Source organism: Equus caballus, chromosome 5 (genome assembly GCF_041296265.1).
Source record: "Equus caballus isolate H_3958 breed thoroughbred chromosome 5, TB-T2T, whole genome shotgun sequence".
NCBI classification, from domain to species: domain Eukaryota; kingdom Metazoa; phylum Chordata; class Mammalia; order Perissodactyla; family Equidae; genus Equus; species Equus caballus.
Genome location: NC_091688.1, coordinates 41,199,112 through 41,218,799, shown reverse-complemented (window position 1 = coordinate 41,218,799; position 19,688 = coordinate 41,199,112). Strand labels below are relative to the sequence as shown.

The window sequence follows — 19,688 nt, the reverse complement described above, 5'->3', positions numbered from 1 at the left end:
TTTTTAACTTTTTGAGAAATCTCCATACTGTTTTCCATAGTGGCTGTACCAGTTTGCATTCCCACCAACAGTGTATGAGGGTTCCTCTTTCTCCACACCCTCTCCAACATTTGTCGTTCTTGGTTTTGGATGTTTTTGCCAATCTAACGGGGGTAAGGTGATATCTTAGTGTAGTTTTGATTTGCATTTCCCTGATGATTAGCGATGATGAACATCTTTTCATGTGTCTATTGGCCATATTCATATCTTCTTTTGAGAAATGTCTGTTCATGTCCTCTGCCCATTTTTTGATCGGGTTGTTTGTTTTTTTGTTGTTAAGCAGTGTGAGTTCTTTGTATATTATGGAGATTAACCCTTTGTCGGATAAGTGGCTTGTAAATATTTTTTCCCAATTAGTGAGCTGTTTTTTTGTTTCAATCCTGTTTTCCCTTGCCTTGAAGAAGCTCTTTAGTCTGATGAAGTCCCATTTGTTTATTCTTTCTATTGTTTCCCTCAACTGAGGAGTTACAGTGTCCGAAAAGATTCTTTTGAAACTGATGTCAAAGAGTGTACTGCCTATATTCTCTTCCAAAAGACTTATTGTCTCAGGCCTAATCTTTAGGTCTTTGATCCATTTTGAGTTTATTTTGGTGTGTGGTGAAAAAGAATGGTCAATTTTCAATCTTTTGCATGTGGCTGTCCAGTTTTCCCAGCACCATTTGTTGAAGAGACTTTCTTTTCTCCATTGTAGGCCCTCTGCTCCTTTGTCGAAGATTAGCTGTCCATAGATGTGTGGTTTTATCTCTGGGCTTTCAATTCTGTTCCATTGATCTGTGGACCTGTTATTGTACCAGTACCATGCTGTTTTGATCACTGTAGCTTTGTAGTATGTTTTGAAATCGGGGATTGTGATTCCGCCGGCTTTGTTTTTCTTGCTCAGGATTGCTTTAGCAATTCGCGGTCTTTTGTTGCCCCATATGAATTTTAGGATTGTTTGTTCAATTTCTGTGAAGAATGTTCTTGGGATTCTGATTGGGATAGCATTGAACCTGTATATTGCTTTAGGTAGTATGGACATTTTAACTATGTTTATTCTTCCAATCCATGTGCAAGGAATGTTTTTCCATCTCTTTATGTCATCGCCTATTTCTTTCAAGAAAGTCTTGTAGTTTTCATTGTATAGATCCTTCACTTCCTTGGTTAAGTTTATCCCAAGGTATTTTATTCTTTTCGTTGCGATTGTGAATGGGATAGAGTTCTTGAGTTCTTTTTCTGTTAGTTTATTGTTAGTGTATAGAAATGCTACTGATTTATGCACGTTAATTTTATACCCTGCTACTTTGCTGTAGTTGTTGATTATTTCTAATAGTTTTTCTGTGGATTCTTTGGGGTTTTCTATGTATAAGATCATGTCGTCTGCAAACAACGAGAGTTTTACTTCTTCGTTACCTATTTGGATTCCTTTTATTTCTTTTTCCTGCCGAATTGCTCTGGCCAGCACCTCCAGAACTATGTTGAATAGGAGTGGTGAAAGTGGGCACCCTTGTCTTGTTCCTGTCCTCAGAGGGATGGCTTTCAGCTTTTGTCCATTGAGTATGATGTTGGCTGTGGGTCTATCATATATGGCCTTTATTATGTTGAGGTACTTTCCTTCTATACCCATTTTACTGAGGGTTTTTATCATAAATGGGTGTTGGATCTTGTCGAATGCTTTCTCTGCATCTATTGAGATGATCATGTGGTTTTTGGTTTTCATTTTGTTGATGTAGTGTATCACGTTGATTGACTTGCGGATGTTGAACCATCCCTGTGTCCCTGGTATAAATCCCACTTGATCATGGTGTATAATCTTTTTGATGTATTGCTGTAATCGGTTAGCCAAAATTTTGTCGAGGATTTTTGCATCTATGTTCATCAGTGATATCGGCCTGTAGTTCTCCTTCTTTGTGTTGTCCTTGTCAGGTTTGGGGATCAGAGTGATGTTGGCTTCATAGAATGTGTTAGGGAGTTCTCCATCTTTCTCAATTTTCTGGAACAGTTTGAGGAGAATAGGTATTAAGTCTTCTTTGAATGTTTGGTAGAATTCTCCAGAGAAGCCGTCTGGTCCTGGACTCTTGTTTTTGGGGAGGTTTTTGATTACCGTTTCTATTTCCTTACTTGTGATTGGTCTATTCAGATTCTCCATTTCTTCCTGATTCAGTTTGGGGAGATTGTAGGAGTCTAGGAATTTGTCCATTTCTTCCAGGTTGTTCAATTTGTTGGCATATAGTTTTTCATAGTATTCTCTTATGATCTCTTGTATTTCATTGGTATCTGTTGTGATTTCTCCTCTGTCATTCCTGATTTTATTAATTTGCGATTTCTCTCTTCTTTTCTTGGTGAGTCTGGCTAGGGGTTTGTCAATTTTGTTAATTCTTTCGAAGAACCAACTCTTTGTTTCATTGATCCTTTCTATTGTCTTTTTTGTTTCAATATCGTTTATTTCTGCTCTTATTTTTATTATTTCCCTCCTTCTACTGACTCTGGGCCTTGTTTGTTCTTCTTTTTCTAGTTCTGTTAGGTGTCGTTTGAGGTTGCTTACGTGAGCTTTTTCTTGTTTAGTGAGGTGAGCCTGTATTGCGATGAATTTCCCTCTTAGGACTGCTTTTGCTGCATCCCAAATGATTTGGTATGTCGTGTTCTCATTTTCATTTGTCTCCAGATAATATTTGATTTCTTCTTTAATTTCTTCAATGATCCATTGTTTGTTGAGAAGCGTGTTGTTTAGTCTCCACGTTTTTGCACCTTTCTCTGCTTTTTTCTTGTAGTTGATTTCTAGTTTAATAGCGTTATGATCAGAAAAGATGCTTGATATTATTTCAACTCTCTTGTATTTATTGATGTTTGCTTTGGTTCCCAAAATATGGTCAATCCTTGAGAATGTTCCATGTGCACTTGAGAAGAATGTGTAACCTGCTGTTTTTGGATGAAGTGTTCTATATATATCTATTAAGTCCATCTGGTCTAATTTTTCATTTAATTCTATTATTTCCTTGTTGATTTTCTGTCTGGATGTTCTGTCCATTGGTGTTAATGGTGTGTTGAGGTCCCCTACTATTATTGTATTGTTGTTGATGTCTTCTTTTAGTTCTATTAAGAGTTGCTTTACAAATTTTGGTGCTCCTGTGTTGGGTGCGTATATATTTATAAGTGTTATGTCTTCTTGGTGGAGAGTCCCTTTTATCATTATATACTGTCCCTCTTTGTCTTTCTTTATCTGTTTTGCTTTGAAATCTACCTTGTCTGATATTAGTATAGCGACACCTGCTTTCTTTTGTTCATTATTAGCTTGGAGTATTGTTCTCCATCCCTTCACTCTGAGTCTGTGTTTGTCTTTGGGGCTGAGGTGTGTTTCCTGGAGGCAGCATATTGTTGGATCTTGTTCTTTGATCCATCCTGCCACTCTGTGTCTTTTGATTGGGGAGTTCAATCCATTTACATTTAGAGTGATTATTGAGACGTGGGGGCCTACCACTACCATTTTGTGTCTTGTTTTCCGGTTTTCTTCAGTTTCCTTTGTTTCTCGTCCCATGGTTTAATCTGTTCTGATGTAGAGCTGCTACTCTCTGTTGTTGTCCTTCTACTTATCTCCTCTGCTCTTGGTTTTGTAGCCCCTTTCCTTTTTTGGATTTTTCAGGAATGAGGGTTTTCCTGAGGATTTCCTGAAGAGGAGGTTTTGTGGCAATGAACTCCCTTAATTTTTGTTTATCTGGGAAAGTTTTTATTTCTCCATCATATTTGAAGGATATTTTCGCTGGGTAGAGAATTCTCGGCTGTAGGTTTTTGTCCTTCAGATTTTTGAATATATCATTCCACTCTCTTCTAGCCTGTAAAGTTTCTGCTGAGAAATCTGCTGATAGCCTGATGGGGGTTCCTTTGTAGGTTAGTTTCTTTTGCCTGGCTGTCCTTAATATTTTCTCCTTGTCGTTGACTTTTGCTAGCTTCACTACTATATGCCGTGGAGTTGGTCTTCTTGCATTGATAAAGTTTGGAGATCTATTGGCTTCTGTCACCTGAAGATCCATCTCCCTCACCAGATTTGGGAAGTTCTCAGCCATTATTTCTTTGAATAGGTTTTCTGCCCCTTTCTCCTTCTCTTCTCCCTCTGGTATACCTATAATCCTTACGTTGCATCTCCTAATTGTGTCTGATAATTCTCGGAGAGTTTCTTCATTTCTTTTAAGTCTTGCTTCTCTCTCCTCCTCTGCCTGCAACAATTCTATATTGCCATCTTCCAAATTGCTAATTCTTTCCTCCATATTATCGGCCCTACTGTTCAGAGCATCTAGATTTTTCTTAATCTCCTCTATTGTGTTCTTCATTTCCAATATTTCTGTTTGGTTCTTCTTTATCGTATCAAACTCTTTTGTGACATAGCTCCTGAACTCGTTGAGTTGTCGGTCAGAATTCTCTCTTAACTCAGTGAGTATTTTAATGATGGCTGTTTTGAAGTCATCATCATTTAGGTTATATATCTCATTTTCTTTGGGATTGTTTTCTGTGTATTTGTTACTTTCTTTCTGTTCTGGAGATTTAATGTATTTTTTCATATTGCTTGATGATGTTGATTTGTGCCTCCGCATGGAGATAGAGTTTAGTTGCTCCTTTCACTTGTTTCAGCTGCTGCGGTGGGGGGAGCAGCTGTTTATACTTCACCAACCAGGAACCCTGTCCGTAGTTGCTAACTGGGCCTGGGCCCCTCTTCGTAGCCACAGTGGCCCTTTGGATTCCCTCCTCTGCCGTGCGGGCCGTCACGGGGGGCTTCAGGCTGCAGGGGCCTACTGTTGTTGCCCACCTAGATGCGCTCTCTCCTTGGGGTCTGCAACGGTGTTATGGGCTTTTCTTGCGGCCAGGGGTGGGATCACTTATATTTGTCGCTCCGTTGCTGTCGGCACCCACCAAATCTCACTTGTCCTCTATGGGTCGCAGGAGAGCTATTGGCATCTTCTACAGTCTGTGGTTAGTACACCTAGCTATGCTGCTTTTGCCCTGGGGTCTTCCAGCCTTGTGGCTGGCGGCTGGGTGCCTTCTACTGGTGCTGTGCAGAGGCTTTCCCTAAGGCTTCTGTGAGCCTGTAGGGTTTCCCCCTAGGCTACTAAGCTGGGTCTCTGGAACTCTCTCCAGCCCCAGTCCTCTCCGAGATCTCCGGCAATCCCTAGCCTCACCGGGTGGGCAACGGCAGCTGGGGGTCGCCCCGTCCTCTGGGCTTCTCTCCGGGCCTCTGCCGGGAGCCCTGAGTGCTCAGCGTGGCCCCTCTGCTACCGGCAGACAGAGAGTTTTGTCTGCTGCCTGGCGGAGCTCTGGCGCTTCCCCTCCGGGTCGCCGGACCCGCCTTTGAAAGTTCCCCCGCCCCGGTCCTCTCCGAGATCTCCGGCAATCCCTAGTCCCACGGGGCGGGCAACGGCAGCTGGGGGACGCCCCGCCCTCTGGGCTTCTGTCCGGGCCTCTGCCGGGAGCCCTGAATGCTGGGCGTGGCCCCTCTGCTAATGGCAGACAGAGAGTTTTGTCTGCTGCCTGGGGGAGCTCCGGCGCTTCCCCTCCGGGTCGCCGGACCCGCCTTTGAAAGTTCCCCCGCCCCGGTCCTCTCCGAGATCTCCGGCAATCCCTAGTCCCCCGGGGCGGGCAACGGCAGCTGGGGGTCGCCCCGCCCTCTGGGCTTCTCTCCGGGCCTCTGCCGGGAGCCCTGAGTGCTCAGCGTGGCCCCTCTGCTACCGGCAGACAGAGAGTTTTGTCTGCTGCCTGGCGGAGCTCCGGCGCTTCCCCACCGGGTCGCCGGACCCGCCTTTGAAAGTTCCCCCGCCCCGGTCCTCTCCGAGATCTCCGGCAATCCCTAGTCCCCCGGGGCGGGCGTCTCTCTGGGACCCTCCGGGCGCCCCGAGCACCAGGCTGGGTCTCCCCGCCAATGGCGGGGAGAGACTCTCCCCGCGGGCTCAGGTGTGCAACTCCAAAGTTTCCCTCTGCGTTTAGGAGTAATTGCAGGGGGTTTAAGTAGGGTTCTCGTCACCTGTTTCCACCGTCGCTCCTCTGTTGTGTTCTCGCTCCTGCCCTAGATGTGTGTGGATCCTCTGGGGGCGTCCGTTGGAAGAAAGCCGCTTGCGGGTACTAGGCTGCCCGTCGGGGTCGGAGAGTTTTCACCTATTTCCACATCCTCCCGGAGGAAAGTCCGTCTGCCTTCCGATGTATAGTCGCGTGGGTGTCTCAGACGTCCTGAGATGCTGTCTGGATATCCTTTGTCAAGCGATAAGTGTCCAAATAATTGTAGACTCGAAGGGCGAGAGACAAAGAGGACTACTCACGGCGCCATCTTGGAATCAAGTCTCTAGGTTACTTATTCTTGAGCTTTAGTAGTTCAGGGTTTTCAAAGAATGTGTCCCTTTCATCAAATTTATTGGTCTAAAATTTTTCATAATGTTCTTTTATTGTTCTTTTAAGGTAAGTGGGAATTAGTGATGTCTTCACTTTCCTTCCTGATATTGCTAATTTGAATTTCATTTTTGGCTAGAGTTACCTTTTTTTTTTTCTGTAATTTTCTATACAGCAGTATAAGCTTTCATTGATTTCTCTCTGTTTTCCATTTATTTCTGCTCTAATATTTATGATTCTCTTCCTTCTAATTTGGGTTTAACTTGTTCTACTTTTTCCAGCTTCCTAAATGTGAGTGCCTGGGCTATAGATTTAGACTTTGGTTGTTTAACAATGTAACTCCTTAAAGTTAAAAATACAACCTTAATTGTAGCCTACACATTTTTACATTTTCATTTTTATCTAATTTAAAATATTTTCCAATTTCGCTTGTGAATTCCTTTTTGACTTATGAGCTATTTAGAAGTGTGTTGTTAAATTCTCACATATTTGGGAAATTTCACGATATCCTGGGTATTGAATTCTAATTTAATTCCATTGCATTCTTAAAATATATTCCGTATGATTTCAATCTTTTTTTTTTTTTTTTAAAGATTTTTTTTAATTTTTTCCTTTTTCTCCCCAAAGCCCCCCGGTACATAGTTGTGTATTCTTCGTTGTGGGTTCTTCTAGTTGTGGCATGTGGGACGCTGCCTCAGCGTGGTCTGATGAGCAGTGCCATGTCCGCGCCCAGGATTCGAACTAACGAAACACTGGGCCGCCTGCTGCGGAGTGCGCGAACTTAACCACTCGGCCACGGGGCCAGCCCCTGATTTCAATCTTTTTAAGTTTATTAAGATGTTTTATGGCCCAGAAAATTGATGGTATCTTGGTATAATTCCACATGTACTCCAAAAGAGTATAGGGAAAAAGTGTTTTATATTTGTCTATTTACTGAAAATTTCTGGAACTTCCTTTGGTAGATTTATATTTTTATCAAGTATGATTTCCTTTTTGTTTGAAGAACATTTCTACTACTGTAGGTCTGCAGGCAACAAATTCTTTAAGCTTCTTTTTCTAATAATATTTACTTTGCCTTCATTTTGAAGGATATTTCACTGGTTAAAGAATTTTAAGTTGACAGCATTTTAAAGATATTCCTTTCAGTATTTTAGACATCGTTTCATTGTCTTCTGTCTTACAACATTTCTGACAATATATCTGCTGTAATTCGTTGCCTTGTTCCTCTGTATACTATGTGTTTTGTCCCTTTGTTTTTGATGGTAAACTTGAAGATTTTCTCTTTATCATTGGTTTTCAGAAATTTGATAATGATGTCCCTTGACTTCTGTATCTTTCTGTGTATGTGTGTACTTATCCTGCTTGGGATTTGTGGAACTTCATGGATCTATGGGTTTATAGCTTTCACTAAATGTGAAAAAAGTATTTAGGATTATTTTCTCAAATGTTTTTTATTCCTACTCCTTATGAGACTCCAATCTTTTGTACGTTAGCCTTCTTGATATTGTACCACAGGTCACTGAAATGCCATTGATTTTATATCAGTCTTTTTTTCCCCCCTCCTCTGTACTTCATTTTGGATAGATTTTACTAGTATTTTTTCAAGTTCAATGATCTTTTCTAGTGTCTAATCTGCTGTTATTTCGTTCAGTGAAATTCCCATTTGATATTTATCATCAAAAGAAGTTACATTTTGGGGCTGGCCCCGTGGCCGAGTGGTTAAGTTCGCGCGCTCCGCTGCAGGCGGCCCAGTGTTTCGTTAGTTTGAATCCTGGGAGCGGACATGGCACTGCTCATCAGACCATGCTGAGGCAGCGTCCCACATGCCACAACTAGAAGAACCCACAACGAAGAATACACAACTATGTACCGGGGGGCTTTGGGGAGAAAAAGGAAAAAATAAAATCTTTAAAAAAAAAAAGAAAAAAAGAAGTTACATTTTATTTTTTTATATCTTTCATTTCTCCTTCACCATGTTCATGTTTTCCTTTAAATTCTCAAAGATAGCTCTTTTAATATACTTGTCTGTTAATTCAATCACATATTATTTCTGTGGCAGTTCCCACTGACTGATTTTCATTCTGCTGAGTTATACTTTTTTGCTTCTTGGCACATCTATTAATTTTTGATTGGATGCTAGACACTGCAATATTACACTAACTATTCAGATTTTGTTGTCTTTCTTTAAAAAAGGCTGAAGTTGGAGAAACTGGAACCTTGTGCACTACTGGTGGGAACGTAAAATGGTGGAGCTGCTACAGAAAATAACATGCCAGTTCCTTAAAAAATTTAAAAATAGGGCCGGCCCAGAGGCGCAGCGGTTAAGTTCTCACGTTCCGCTTCAGCAGCCTGGGGCTTCACCAGTTTGGATCCCAGGTGTGGACACGGCACTGCTTTGCACGCCATGCTGTGGCAGGCATCCCACATATAAAGTAGAGGAAGATGGGGATGGATGTTACCTCAGGGCCAGTCTTCCTCAGCAAAAAGAGGAGGATTGGCAGCAGTTAGCTCAGGGCTAATCTTCCTCAAAAAAAATAAAAATAAAAATAAAAATAGAATTACTATATAATCCAGAAATTCTACTTTTGGGTACAGAAGAATTGCAAGCAGAGTTTTGAAGAGATATTTGTACACTCATGTTCACAGCACTATTTCACAAATAGCCAAAAGGTAGAAGCAACTCAAGGGTCCATCAGTGGATGGATAAAAAACAAAATGTGGTATAAACATACATGGAATACTATTCAGACTTAAAAAGGAAGGGAATTCTGATACATGTATAAACTTTGAGAACATTATGCTAAGTGAAGAAAGCCAGTCACAAAAGGACAAATACTATATGATACCACCTATTACTTTGGCGCTTTACTCTCTTCCACAAGACAAGCAACATTGCAGATAGAGACTGCTCTGTCAGACAGAATGCTGGAGGAAAGACAACATGGAGTAGACCCATGATGGTCACGTAGCATGAACAAAGTATAAGCCTTTATTGTTTTAAGACACTGAAATTTTGGGATTTTCTTAGCACTGCAAAATCTAGCCTATTCTGATTGATACAATGTATCAAATAATTATCTTCCCTGTTCAAAATTCTTTGATGGGTCCCAACTGCATCTACAATAATGTCTCAACTCCTTTAAGTGAAAAAAACATACCACATGTGACATAGTCTATTATCACTTATACAGCTTCATTCTGAATCACAAAATACCCTTTGGATACTACTAATATAAAAAAAATACTCTTCTGCTTTATGGTTTTGTGCCTTTCTTTGGACATGCTGTTCTCACTGTGTTAAATACATTCTTATCCTTTGTCACACCTATCTACTCATATTATAGTACTATATGTGTCACATCTTCAGGAATGTCTTCTTTAGTCAACCTCAGTGGTTAGTGCTTGACTTCCTCTGTATGTCATAACATTTTGTACACTGGTCTGTTACAGAATTTAACATACTTTTTATTGCTGAGTATGTCTAAATCCTTGAGGGCAGGAACTTTATCTTATTCATGTTTGTATCCCCAATGCTCAGTACTCACAGTAATCCTTAATAAATATTTATTTGAATAAATAAAATGGTTTTACGGTAAGAGAAACTTTATGGATTTAGATATTATTTCTTTTCTTTACTAACATGAAATATTTTGGTGATTTTCTTCATAGACACGTCTCTTACAAAATCTCATTCATTTATTTCAGGGGTTAGCAGACTTTTTTTCCATAAAAGGCTAGATAGAAAATATGTTAGGCTTTCAAAACCACATAACAATGTCTCACACATCATTTTTTTCCTTCTATTTTTTATGAGTTTTTAAATTAAGAAAATTTTTTTTTTAAAATATTGGCACCTGAGCTAACATCTGTTGCCAATCTTCTCTTTTTTATTTCTTTTTCTTCTCCCGAAAGCCCCCCAGTACACAGGTGTATATTTCAGTTGTAGGTCCTTCTGGTTGTGCTATGTGGAACACCGCCTCAGCATGGCTTGATGAGCTGTGCCATGTCTGTGTGCAGGATCCGACCAGCAAAACCCTGGGCTGCTAAAGCAGAGCAGGCGAGCTTAACCACTCGGCCATGGGGCCAGCCTCTTCTCTTTTAACCCATCTTAAAAAATGTAAAAAACAAGGACCAGTCCAGTGGTGTAGTGGTTAACCTTGTGCACTATGCTTCGGTGGCCCAGGGTGTGCTGGTTCAGATCCTGGGTGTGGATCCACACATGTTCATCAAGTCAGACTGTGGCAGTGTCCTACATACAAAATAGAACGATTGGCACAGATATTAGCTCAGGGCCAATCTTTCTCACCAAAAAAAAAAAAAAAAGAGTCAAAATAATTCTTAGCTTGAGGGCTGTACAAAAAGAGGCCTTGGACCATAGTTGGTTCCACACGCTATGGTTCGCTGAACCCTGGTCTAGGTCAATAACATCAAAGTTAGCAACTCATTGTTAAAGAGTTAAAATGTTTCCCTGAAGTAGTGTAAAGACAAAGCACTATGAGAGACAAAACTATCACTGCTGTTTGAATTCCACTCTACCTCTGGCACAATGATACTAATAAAAAGCTTCAAATATGTTAATCATCAAATAAATTCAACAAATACCATATTGACACAATTTGACAGTGAGGCCTTGTACAGATGAAGAAATTAAATTTTCTGACTATAAGTCACAGTGATATCCTAATCAAAAACACATGGATAGAAAGCTAAGAAATGATAATGTCACTTCCTTGCTTAAAACTTTCAACGGCTTCTAAGTGTTATTAATAAGGCTCTCCATGACTGGTCCCTACCTACTTTTCCAGCCTCACATTCAGTCTAACCACACAGCCTCTTTTATTTAGTTTCTTGAAGTCACTGTTCTCCCTTTTACATATATGACTTCATACTCTCCAATCCTCAGTAAAGGTAGAAGACAGATATATACCATCCTTTGTTTTTTTTTTCTTGTAAACATGTACTATCAGTAAAAAGAAAATTGAAAGCATAACCTAAATCTATGTATAAATTATACAAACGTGTTATACTGTATTAAGAGATTCTTATCTCCTCATAAATTATTTTGCATATCTGAGATTTGTGAGAGCTTCTTTGAAATTATTCTACTAAACAATTTTATATATATCTAGTTTTTATTTAATAGCTTCAATGCACATCCCCCTATTACACTACATACTCTTTCACCTCAACCCAGCTTTTAAAATCTCTATTTTTGTGGCTGCCTATTCTTGTACTAATTTTGAATTGTTCCCTGTGAACTACATCAAAATCACTGCACCTCATGGAGTGTACCTAACTGGACATAAAAAGGGATAAAAGGGGAGGACTATTATATTGTTTCATTGTACATTATTATTAAGTCTCACATTCCAGGATCACTTTTGTTTTGTCTACAATATTATATAATAAATCAGTATAAACTGTAATTTATATTCTAAGTCTATTCCAAGTCTACAGTATTATATTGTAAGTCTGTTCACAAGTAACAGATGGAAAATTATCTTCAAAGTCTCATAAAACAAAGAGCACTTACCTGTTGAAGATGTACTCTCAGATAAAGACCTCTTCCTGGTAGGGCTACTGTTTGTGCTCTCTGATGGTCGCTGGGAAGACTTCTCTGAGGTTGGTTGGGAACCTGGAAAGACAAGAAAAGAGAGAATTCATAGGAAAATTCAAGTCTGAAAATAATGCTAAACCATTTTGTGTTAGAACTGTGATATTTTAGTTGTTGCCACTGCCATTCCCTGCAATAATATGACTTTTAAGCGAATAAAAATAGGACAATTAACAGAGGACAAACCACACTAGATGTTGCCGACAGAATTTCACAGGTCTCATATACATAATTTCTCCTGTTACATTAACAGAGGGAAAACTAATTTTAGTGGAAGAATGAACAGAAAACATGATTTAGTTTTTATGTATTATTACTATGAAACATATTACTAATATATTTATTGATAAAAATCACTAGCAATATTCTAACCAAATCTGATCCTGCTTATTGATTCAAATTCACCATATAAACTGACAAACAAAACTTACGATGCAATTAATTAGAAATGATTGACATGAGAAAAGCAGGTCCAACCTAAGCATTTCATTTAATAGAATCAGAGATGAAAATTCAAGAGTCGGACCTTAAATCTATACATTCTATCTAATCCACAGATATCATTTTCATAGTCTATGTTTTTCCTCTGTAGCATATTCTGGAAGAACTGGTGATTAATTTATCCATGGACTAGAATGAATCTCCTTTAAAGCTGTACACTTAAGGTTCGTTGCTTATATACATAAAAGCTCATGAAGAAACTCAATTTCCTTTCAAAAAGTCTCACGCTTTTACCAAAACCCCCAATCAATGCAGCATAATTTAACACATTTCTTACTCAAGAGAAAAGTATGTCATTCAGGAAAGATTATTTTCCTGAATAAAATATACTTGGTTCTGATACTGGATTCCTTATATCTTAAAAAGCCAGCTGTTGAGAATACATAATGAATGTCCATCTCAAGTTTGTCAAAAAACTAGTAGCACTTTGAAATGTTCATTTTTAAGTTGAAAAAAAAATTACCAAAAAAAGGCTTGAACGTAATTGGAGGCACAAAAGGACAAGAAATAAATACTTCAAGATGAGATTTTTAAGATCTTCCTCTAAATGAGAGCTAACTCCTTAATGAAGAAGTGACTACTTCACTGAAAGACAACTTGGGGACAAGAAGAACTGAATGGAGCTAAATTTCTAATATTTCCCTTTCTCTAAGAGAAATAGTAAACCATGAGCTTTGTTTTAGTTACATAGTATCTTTAATCACATCACTGTACAAACTCTTTTAGCAGGGTCTTTAAGCATTGTCCAGGTGATATATAAGAATGTGTGTTGCCTTTCAAGAGTAATAAGTTAGATTTTTGGGAAATTAATGTTATGATAGTACATCCTACTTTGGAAACACAGTGATGACTAACGTAAAATCTAATCAAGAAGCAAAACTGTTTATTATTGAATTTTAAAAACAGATACAAAGGGATTTCAAAAACCAACAGTACAATAAGTCCCCCTAGAGTATGGTTCAGATAAGATAAGACTTCCATTAAAGAGGTAAATACCACAATAAAATATCTAAGAAGTAAAAGCCCAGGCATCAGTGAAGATATAACTTTAAGTATTAATACTGAAAAAATTCATATACTGGACAGATAAGTATTTCCTACTCAGACACACAGCCAAGACAGAAGACAACAGTGGCCAAGAAGCTTGAGACATCATTGAACTCTCTTTATCACTATTCTCCTGATGAATGGGCAAACAATCTTAGATTGAGTACTAGGGAAAGGGCTTGGAGAGCACTTTTTATAAAGTCTTCTCTCTCAGTCATAAACTAACATTTTTTGAATATAGTTTATATGCTTGGTACTATGCTAGACAGTGTACAGGTGGCGGGGAGAGATATAAAAATGCCCTCTAGGAGCTTTTTACTGTCTTGTATGTCATCATGTATTACATTTCAGGTGGCATTTGTGCCATCCATTCTTGAGCTCCGTCTTCAGTTTCTAGGCTATTTGGTAACGTTTCCCAAATTTCTTGGTCATCTTCAAGAAAGTCTTGATGAAGGCTTCAACTATACCTTTGATCATCAGGATATCCTGAGAATCACCCTGCCTGGCCTCACCCACCTCAGGGTAAAAGAGGGTACAGGCACTTTCTTCAAAGCTCCTTCTTTTGGTGGCATCTGGAGCTGCAGAGGAGGCAGTGGGAGGTGGAATGGGGGTCAGATCCCCGGAGATCGTTATTGGCAGCATTGTACAGCAATTCCTGAGAAACTGAAACAATTGAGAGAGAGATGGCTTAGCTCACTTAGCTTCTGAGCCATTTTTCATTTCCTGAAAGTAATGGAGGCCAGCAGCCTATTCTTAGGATTAACAGGAGACTGGAATAAAACTTCATTGAGGAAGGTTCTCATTTTTCATTTTTAAGAGCCTGTTTGAATTCTCTGTTCTCTGCTGTTAAGAACAGAGCAGAGCTGTTCTTAACAATATTCCACATTCAAGAGGAGTAAGGTTGTATCCCTGAGATATAGATCTCTAGGAATGGTACTCAGATGTAGACCCTTATTTCATTTAAATATATTGCTTATGGGAGCAGTAAGAGGATGAGGATGTCTGAAAAAAAAATCACCTAATGATGTAAAGCAACCAAGTTTAAGATTGGAAAATGATGATATAAACTTATGTGTGTTAAAGACATTCAAAAGCATGTTAAAACTGTCCTAATAGCAGGAATAATGAGATCTGCAAATATTATCTCCAATAGTGCCAGAAATATACTGTTTTATAACTGCCCTCATGCAATTGGGTGGCTAGGGAAGAGCAAGACACGGTTCAGAGAGAACTAGCATGTCCATTTCAAAAGAGACCAATATATCTACGTTTCAAAACCTAAAACAGAATGCAATGCAAAGTAGAGTGTAATATAGTGTTAGGTACATGGACTATGGAGTAAGGCATCCTGAGTTTGATTGCTGGCTCTGCTATGAATTATACTGTAAGATCTAGGCAAGTAAATACGCTTGAATGTTGGTTTAAGGAAGCACTCTAACTCACATGGTTATTGTGAGTTCCAAAATGAGATCATGTAAAAAATTCAAAGGATTTTTATAAAAGTTATACTATTATACGTAAATTGGCTCCTTAGGTTTATCCATAGAATTTTTAGACCCTAAATACTTAACTTTATCACTGACATGTGTAGGCAGCCATTCAATATTAAAATAAAAATTAAAGAGCAGGGACTTATGACCAATTAGGAACTGGAACTAATCTAGAATATCAAACATTTATCTTAAATATAAAGAAGTACTAGTAAAATAAGTACCTCCAATTAAGAAGTACTAGTAAGATGGGTACCTCCAAGCTGGTAGGTAACTGCAAGGTTGGAAAAAGCTCCTCTGAAGCGAATCTTCTAATTCACTGACTCTTCACCATAGCTTCTCCAGGGTTGGGATTATGCTCTGGATCACATCAATAAAACCAGATGTGCCCCAAGGATGAGTCAGAACCAGAAGGTGTCTGGCTTTCTGTTCAGCTCTGTACCAGGAAAGAAAGTAGTTTTCTGCTTCCCCTGCTTGGTTCTTTGGTTCTTCTAAATCATGGGTGATTTTTTAAGGGAGTTACTGCTTTGTTGCTGTCTCCATAATGTGATGAATGAATGTTCATTTCTCATCAGTGGTCATTTTAAGTATGCCTGGAGGGATATGTGAAGACTCTCCACTCTTCACGGGACAAGAGGTTTGTATGTATTCCAGTTCAAGAAAATCTGATACTTCCTCAAAGACTACACACGGAGACCACATATAATTTTAGATATCACAGACTTCCCAGCATTTCTCATTTCAATATAGTATAAAGCTGAATAATTAAGTACTTCAGAAGCAAACAGAATATAAACAGGTAGTCCTCAATTCACAAAACTATTGGGTAGAAACACTACTGAGTGTCTCATTATTGAGACGACAGCTTCAGAAATATGTTTAGAAATTCTACACACATAAACGAAGGAAGCAGAAATTATAGATAAATCACAAAGGAAGTACCTAAATAAAATCAGACTTAAACGTAAACGTAAGCTGATTAGCACAAGTAAATTCTTTTTCTTTGGTTGGGAAAACAGAGGCCTTCATGTAAAAAAGAAGGCAGACTACAACTAAGGAGGGAAACAGGAAGAAGAAACTACCATAAATTGGGATAATAAAGAAGGAATTAAGAATTACAAAGTTGGAAATGTGAGTGAGCCCTGGAAGTGGTTTTGATTGTAGGATCTCTGGATTTTATTTGGTCATTATTCAATGAGCTTTTAAAGATAAAGACAGGTTTTCAAGAAACATCTGTGTCAAATTAGACAAAAAGGGGAATAAGATGGTACTGTTATAGCAAAACCATAAGATGAAATCATGGATAAGAATGCCAGAAATTTGAGAAAACAAAAAAAGAACAAAACTGGATTTTAAAGGGATAAGAATCTGGAAATCTTTATATTCTACACAAAAATGGGTAGAAACCAAGAAGCTGTTCTGAAGTTGATTTGTCACAAGAGATCTTTGATGTCTACACAGGAGGAACTGAAAGAAAGCGAAGACAAAAAAGGAACACTACATTTACACACGCCTGGGTGTGAGGAGAGAGTCAAAGAGACAAAGACATCAGAAAATTCCTGATGATAACAGTGTCTGGGGGGGTGAGAGGAAGCATCACAAAGAAAACACTAGAATAAAGAGTCAACCTAACTGCTTCATTGAAATCCTGAAAACCCTAGGCAAAAAAAGGAGGAATTTCCAAATGTAAATTAGCAAAAGAACACAGTGAATGAAACCAACCACTAGTTAGGTAAAATGTGTATTTCTTTAGTCTAAATCCACTATTAAAACTTTCACAATGTAATATGAATTTTGGTCACACTCCGTTGGGAGTTGAACACTAAAGACCCAAGTAACTGGGGAATAGCTTGAATGAACAGATTGATGTTTCCAATGCTAGAAATATCTTTGGGTAAGCAATGGAAAAAGAGATTAAGTGTGACAGATTTGGAAGGATACTATGCAGTAGTCAGTTCACAGATGATATAAATTTATTCTAAAATAACATGCTTAGGGTCTGGCCCCATGGCCTAGTGGTTAAGTTTGGTGTGCTCTACTTCAGCAGCCCAGGTTCGGTTCCTGAGTGTGGACCTACACCACCTAGTGGTGGCCATGCTGTGGTGGTGACCCACACACAAAATAGAGGAAGACTGGCACAGATGTTAGCTCAGGGTGAATCTTCCTCAGCAAAAGAAAAAAAAGAGTAACATACTTAAAACTATTTTCTAACATTTAAATCACTCCTTCCCACCCAAACGAAAGCATGCTATGAAATTTTAATTTTAAGAAAGAAATTCCTCTTTTCTTATTATTTGTAAGTCAAAGCTATTGGCAATATTTGTTAAAGAGTGACTGAATCAAAACCGGTTATAATAAAAATGGACACCACAGCAAAATATTATGAACATAAAAATACCAAACTATTTAGAAACCTCTGATCAAGTTCTTTTGTTCCCAAATTCAAGTTCTGAATCCTCTGCTATGGCTCACAGTTCATAGAAGCCCTGGAAGCTTCTTTTGAATGAGTTGAATGCTGAGATAAGAGCTGGTTCCACAATAAAAACAGCTGTTTCCAATTGTGGGAAATACATTTACTGAAAGCAATACATTTCATCTGACTCACCAATTAAGTGCACTTCAAGAGAGAATGATTCAGAGCCTGTGCTGGTGATTTTTAAGCTAAAAAGTCTGTGTTTTTCTCCCTCTAATTAGGCTATTTCTTATAATGCCCAAATCAGATCACTCACTGCAATGGAATTCCTCTGGAAATTCCCAGAACTGCACTAACCACCACAATCAATTTTCTGATTTCATCTCCACATGTTCACACTTCACTTACGGGTGTACCATATATATCATGCTAGAAAAACTGTCAGAAATCAGAAAATTCTGATGAATGCTTATATTCTTCAGTTAAAAAAGAAAACAAAACTCAATACACTTTGCTTCAACTATTATGATTTTATAGTAAATACACTTTTTCCAAACAAAAGGAAAATTTAGCCCTAATTTATTCTTGGGAGACAAAATAGTTACTGATACCTACAATAATGTCCCATTGCCTGCTTATTCTATAATTTGTAAGCTGTAAATGCAAAATACACCATGCTGCTGTTCTTCCCCTTTTTCAGGTTGCAGGTTCTGGCATGTGCAGCCAGCCATGAGTTGGAAATGTTGAAAAACAGGGATGGAATATCTGATACTTCAGGTCCAAAACCCTCGCTACGTCTATTTCATGTCCACCTAACATAGATACTTACTTAAATAGAATTATTTATCAGGATTGGGTGAAACCAGAAAACCTGGCCTCACTGAAGTATATAATTTCACTACAATTTCATTTGCATCAAACTGTAGACTGTTAATAAACAAGTGAGAAGAGTAGTATATAAGTTAAAAAATAAATAAGCTAACCACCACACCACATCATTATAAAATGACTAGACCTGTTCTTTTCAAAGCTTTATGAGATTTAACGTTTAGTCTAAAACTGCTCAAGTGATTAAGCTAGTTTGAGTCTCCATCTATAAAACAAAGAAAAGGTCAGACGCCTTGCTCCAGAGTACATATGAAGGACTATCATTCCTGCTTGTGCCCCTGATCTGATTTCACTTATTTTTCCTAAAATTTACATCAACATAGTTTATCAGATATGCCTTTTTATTCCAAGTAACACTTATGATAAATCTACTTAATACAAATAGTAAAGAATCTTTTCTATTTTTTCCTTAATCAGTTATCAGTTTGAGATAAGCTTCACTGGACAATTAGTACTCTGCTTTTTAAACAAACTAAAATGGTTGTTTGGGAATAATTTTAAATTTACAGAAAAGTTGCAAAGACAGTACAGAGTGAGAATTCTCATATATCCTTTATCCAACTTCCCCTAATGTTAACATTGCACGTAACTATGGTACATTTGTCAAAACTATGAAATTAACGTTGGTATAATTTATGTCTTTTTCCTGTTCTAGGGTCCAATCTAGGATATCGTAATATATTTAGTTGTCATGTCTCCTTAATCTCCTCTGATATGTGAGTTTCTCAATCTTTCCTTGTTTTTTCTCAGATCCTTGATACTTTTGAGGAAGTATTTTGCACAATGTCCTTTGTTTTGTTTTGTTTTTTTTGATGTTTCCTTATTACTAGACTGGCGTTATGAGTTTTTGGAAAGAATACCACAGGAATGAAGTTCCCTTCTAATCACATTATATCACAGAGTATGTATTACCATCATGACTTATCACTGGTGAAATTAACCTTGCACTCAGTTAAGTGCCGTCTGCTAGGACTCTTCACTGTAAAGTTACTATTCTTCCCTTTCCATATTCTGCTCTTTGGAATGACTTAGGTCACTAAGTCCAGCCCATATTCAAGAAGAGGAGAATTAAGCTCCAACTACTCAAAGGGGATAGTCGATATATATTGATATTCCTCTGTAAGGAAAATTTGTCCCTTTCCTCCATTTATTTATTTAATCAATCATTTATTCATATCAGCATGGACTCATGGATATTTATTATTTAGGTTACAATCCAATACTGTCATTATTTATTTTGCTGCTTAAACTGTTTCAGCTTTGGCCACTGGGAGCTGTCTCAGGATAATAATGTAGATAATTGACAATTTTGTAATACATGGTATAGTAAGTACTTTTTTGGACATTTTAACAG

At 38.2% G+C, this 19,688-nt stretch overlaps 1 protein-coding gene across 9 annotated transcripts in view; it reads right to left on the bottom strand.

Moving 5' to 3' along the window:
* The window catches only part of ASH1L (ASH1 like histone lysine methyltransferase), a 209,511-nt gene that overhangs the window by 118,619 nt on the left and 71,204 nt on the right, over positions 1 to 19,688 (bottom strand). For all 9 annotated transcript variants that reach the window (XM_070268055.1, XM_070268056.1, XM_070268061.1 and 6 more), the window contains one exon: positions 11,915 to 12,016. In XM_070268055.1, coding sequence (XP_070124156.1) covers positions 11,915 to 12,016 — 102 coding nt within the window. The remainder of the gene's footprint in view (positions 1 to 11,914; positions 12,017 to 19,688) is intronic.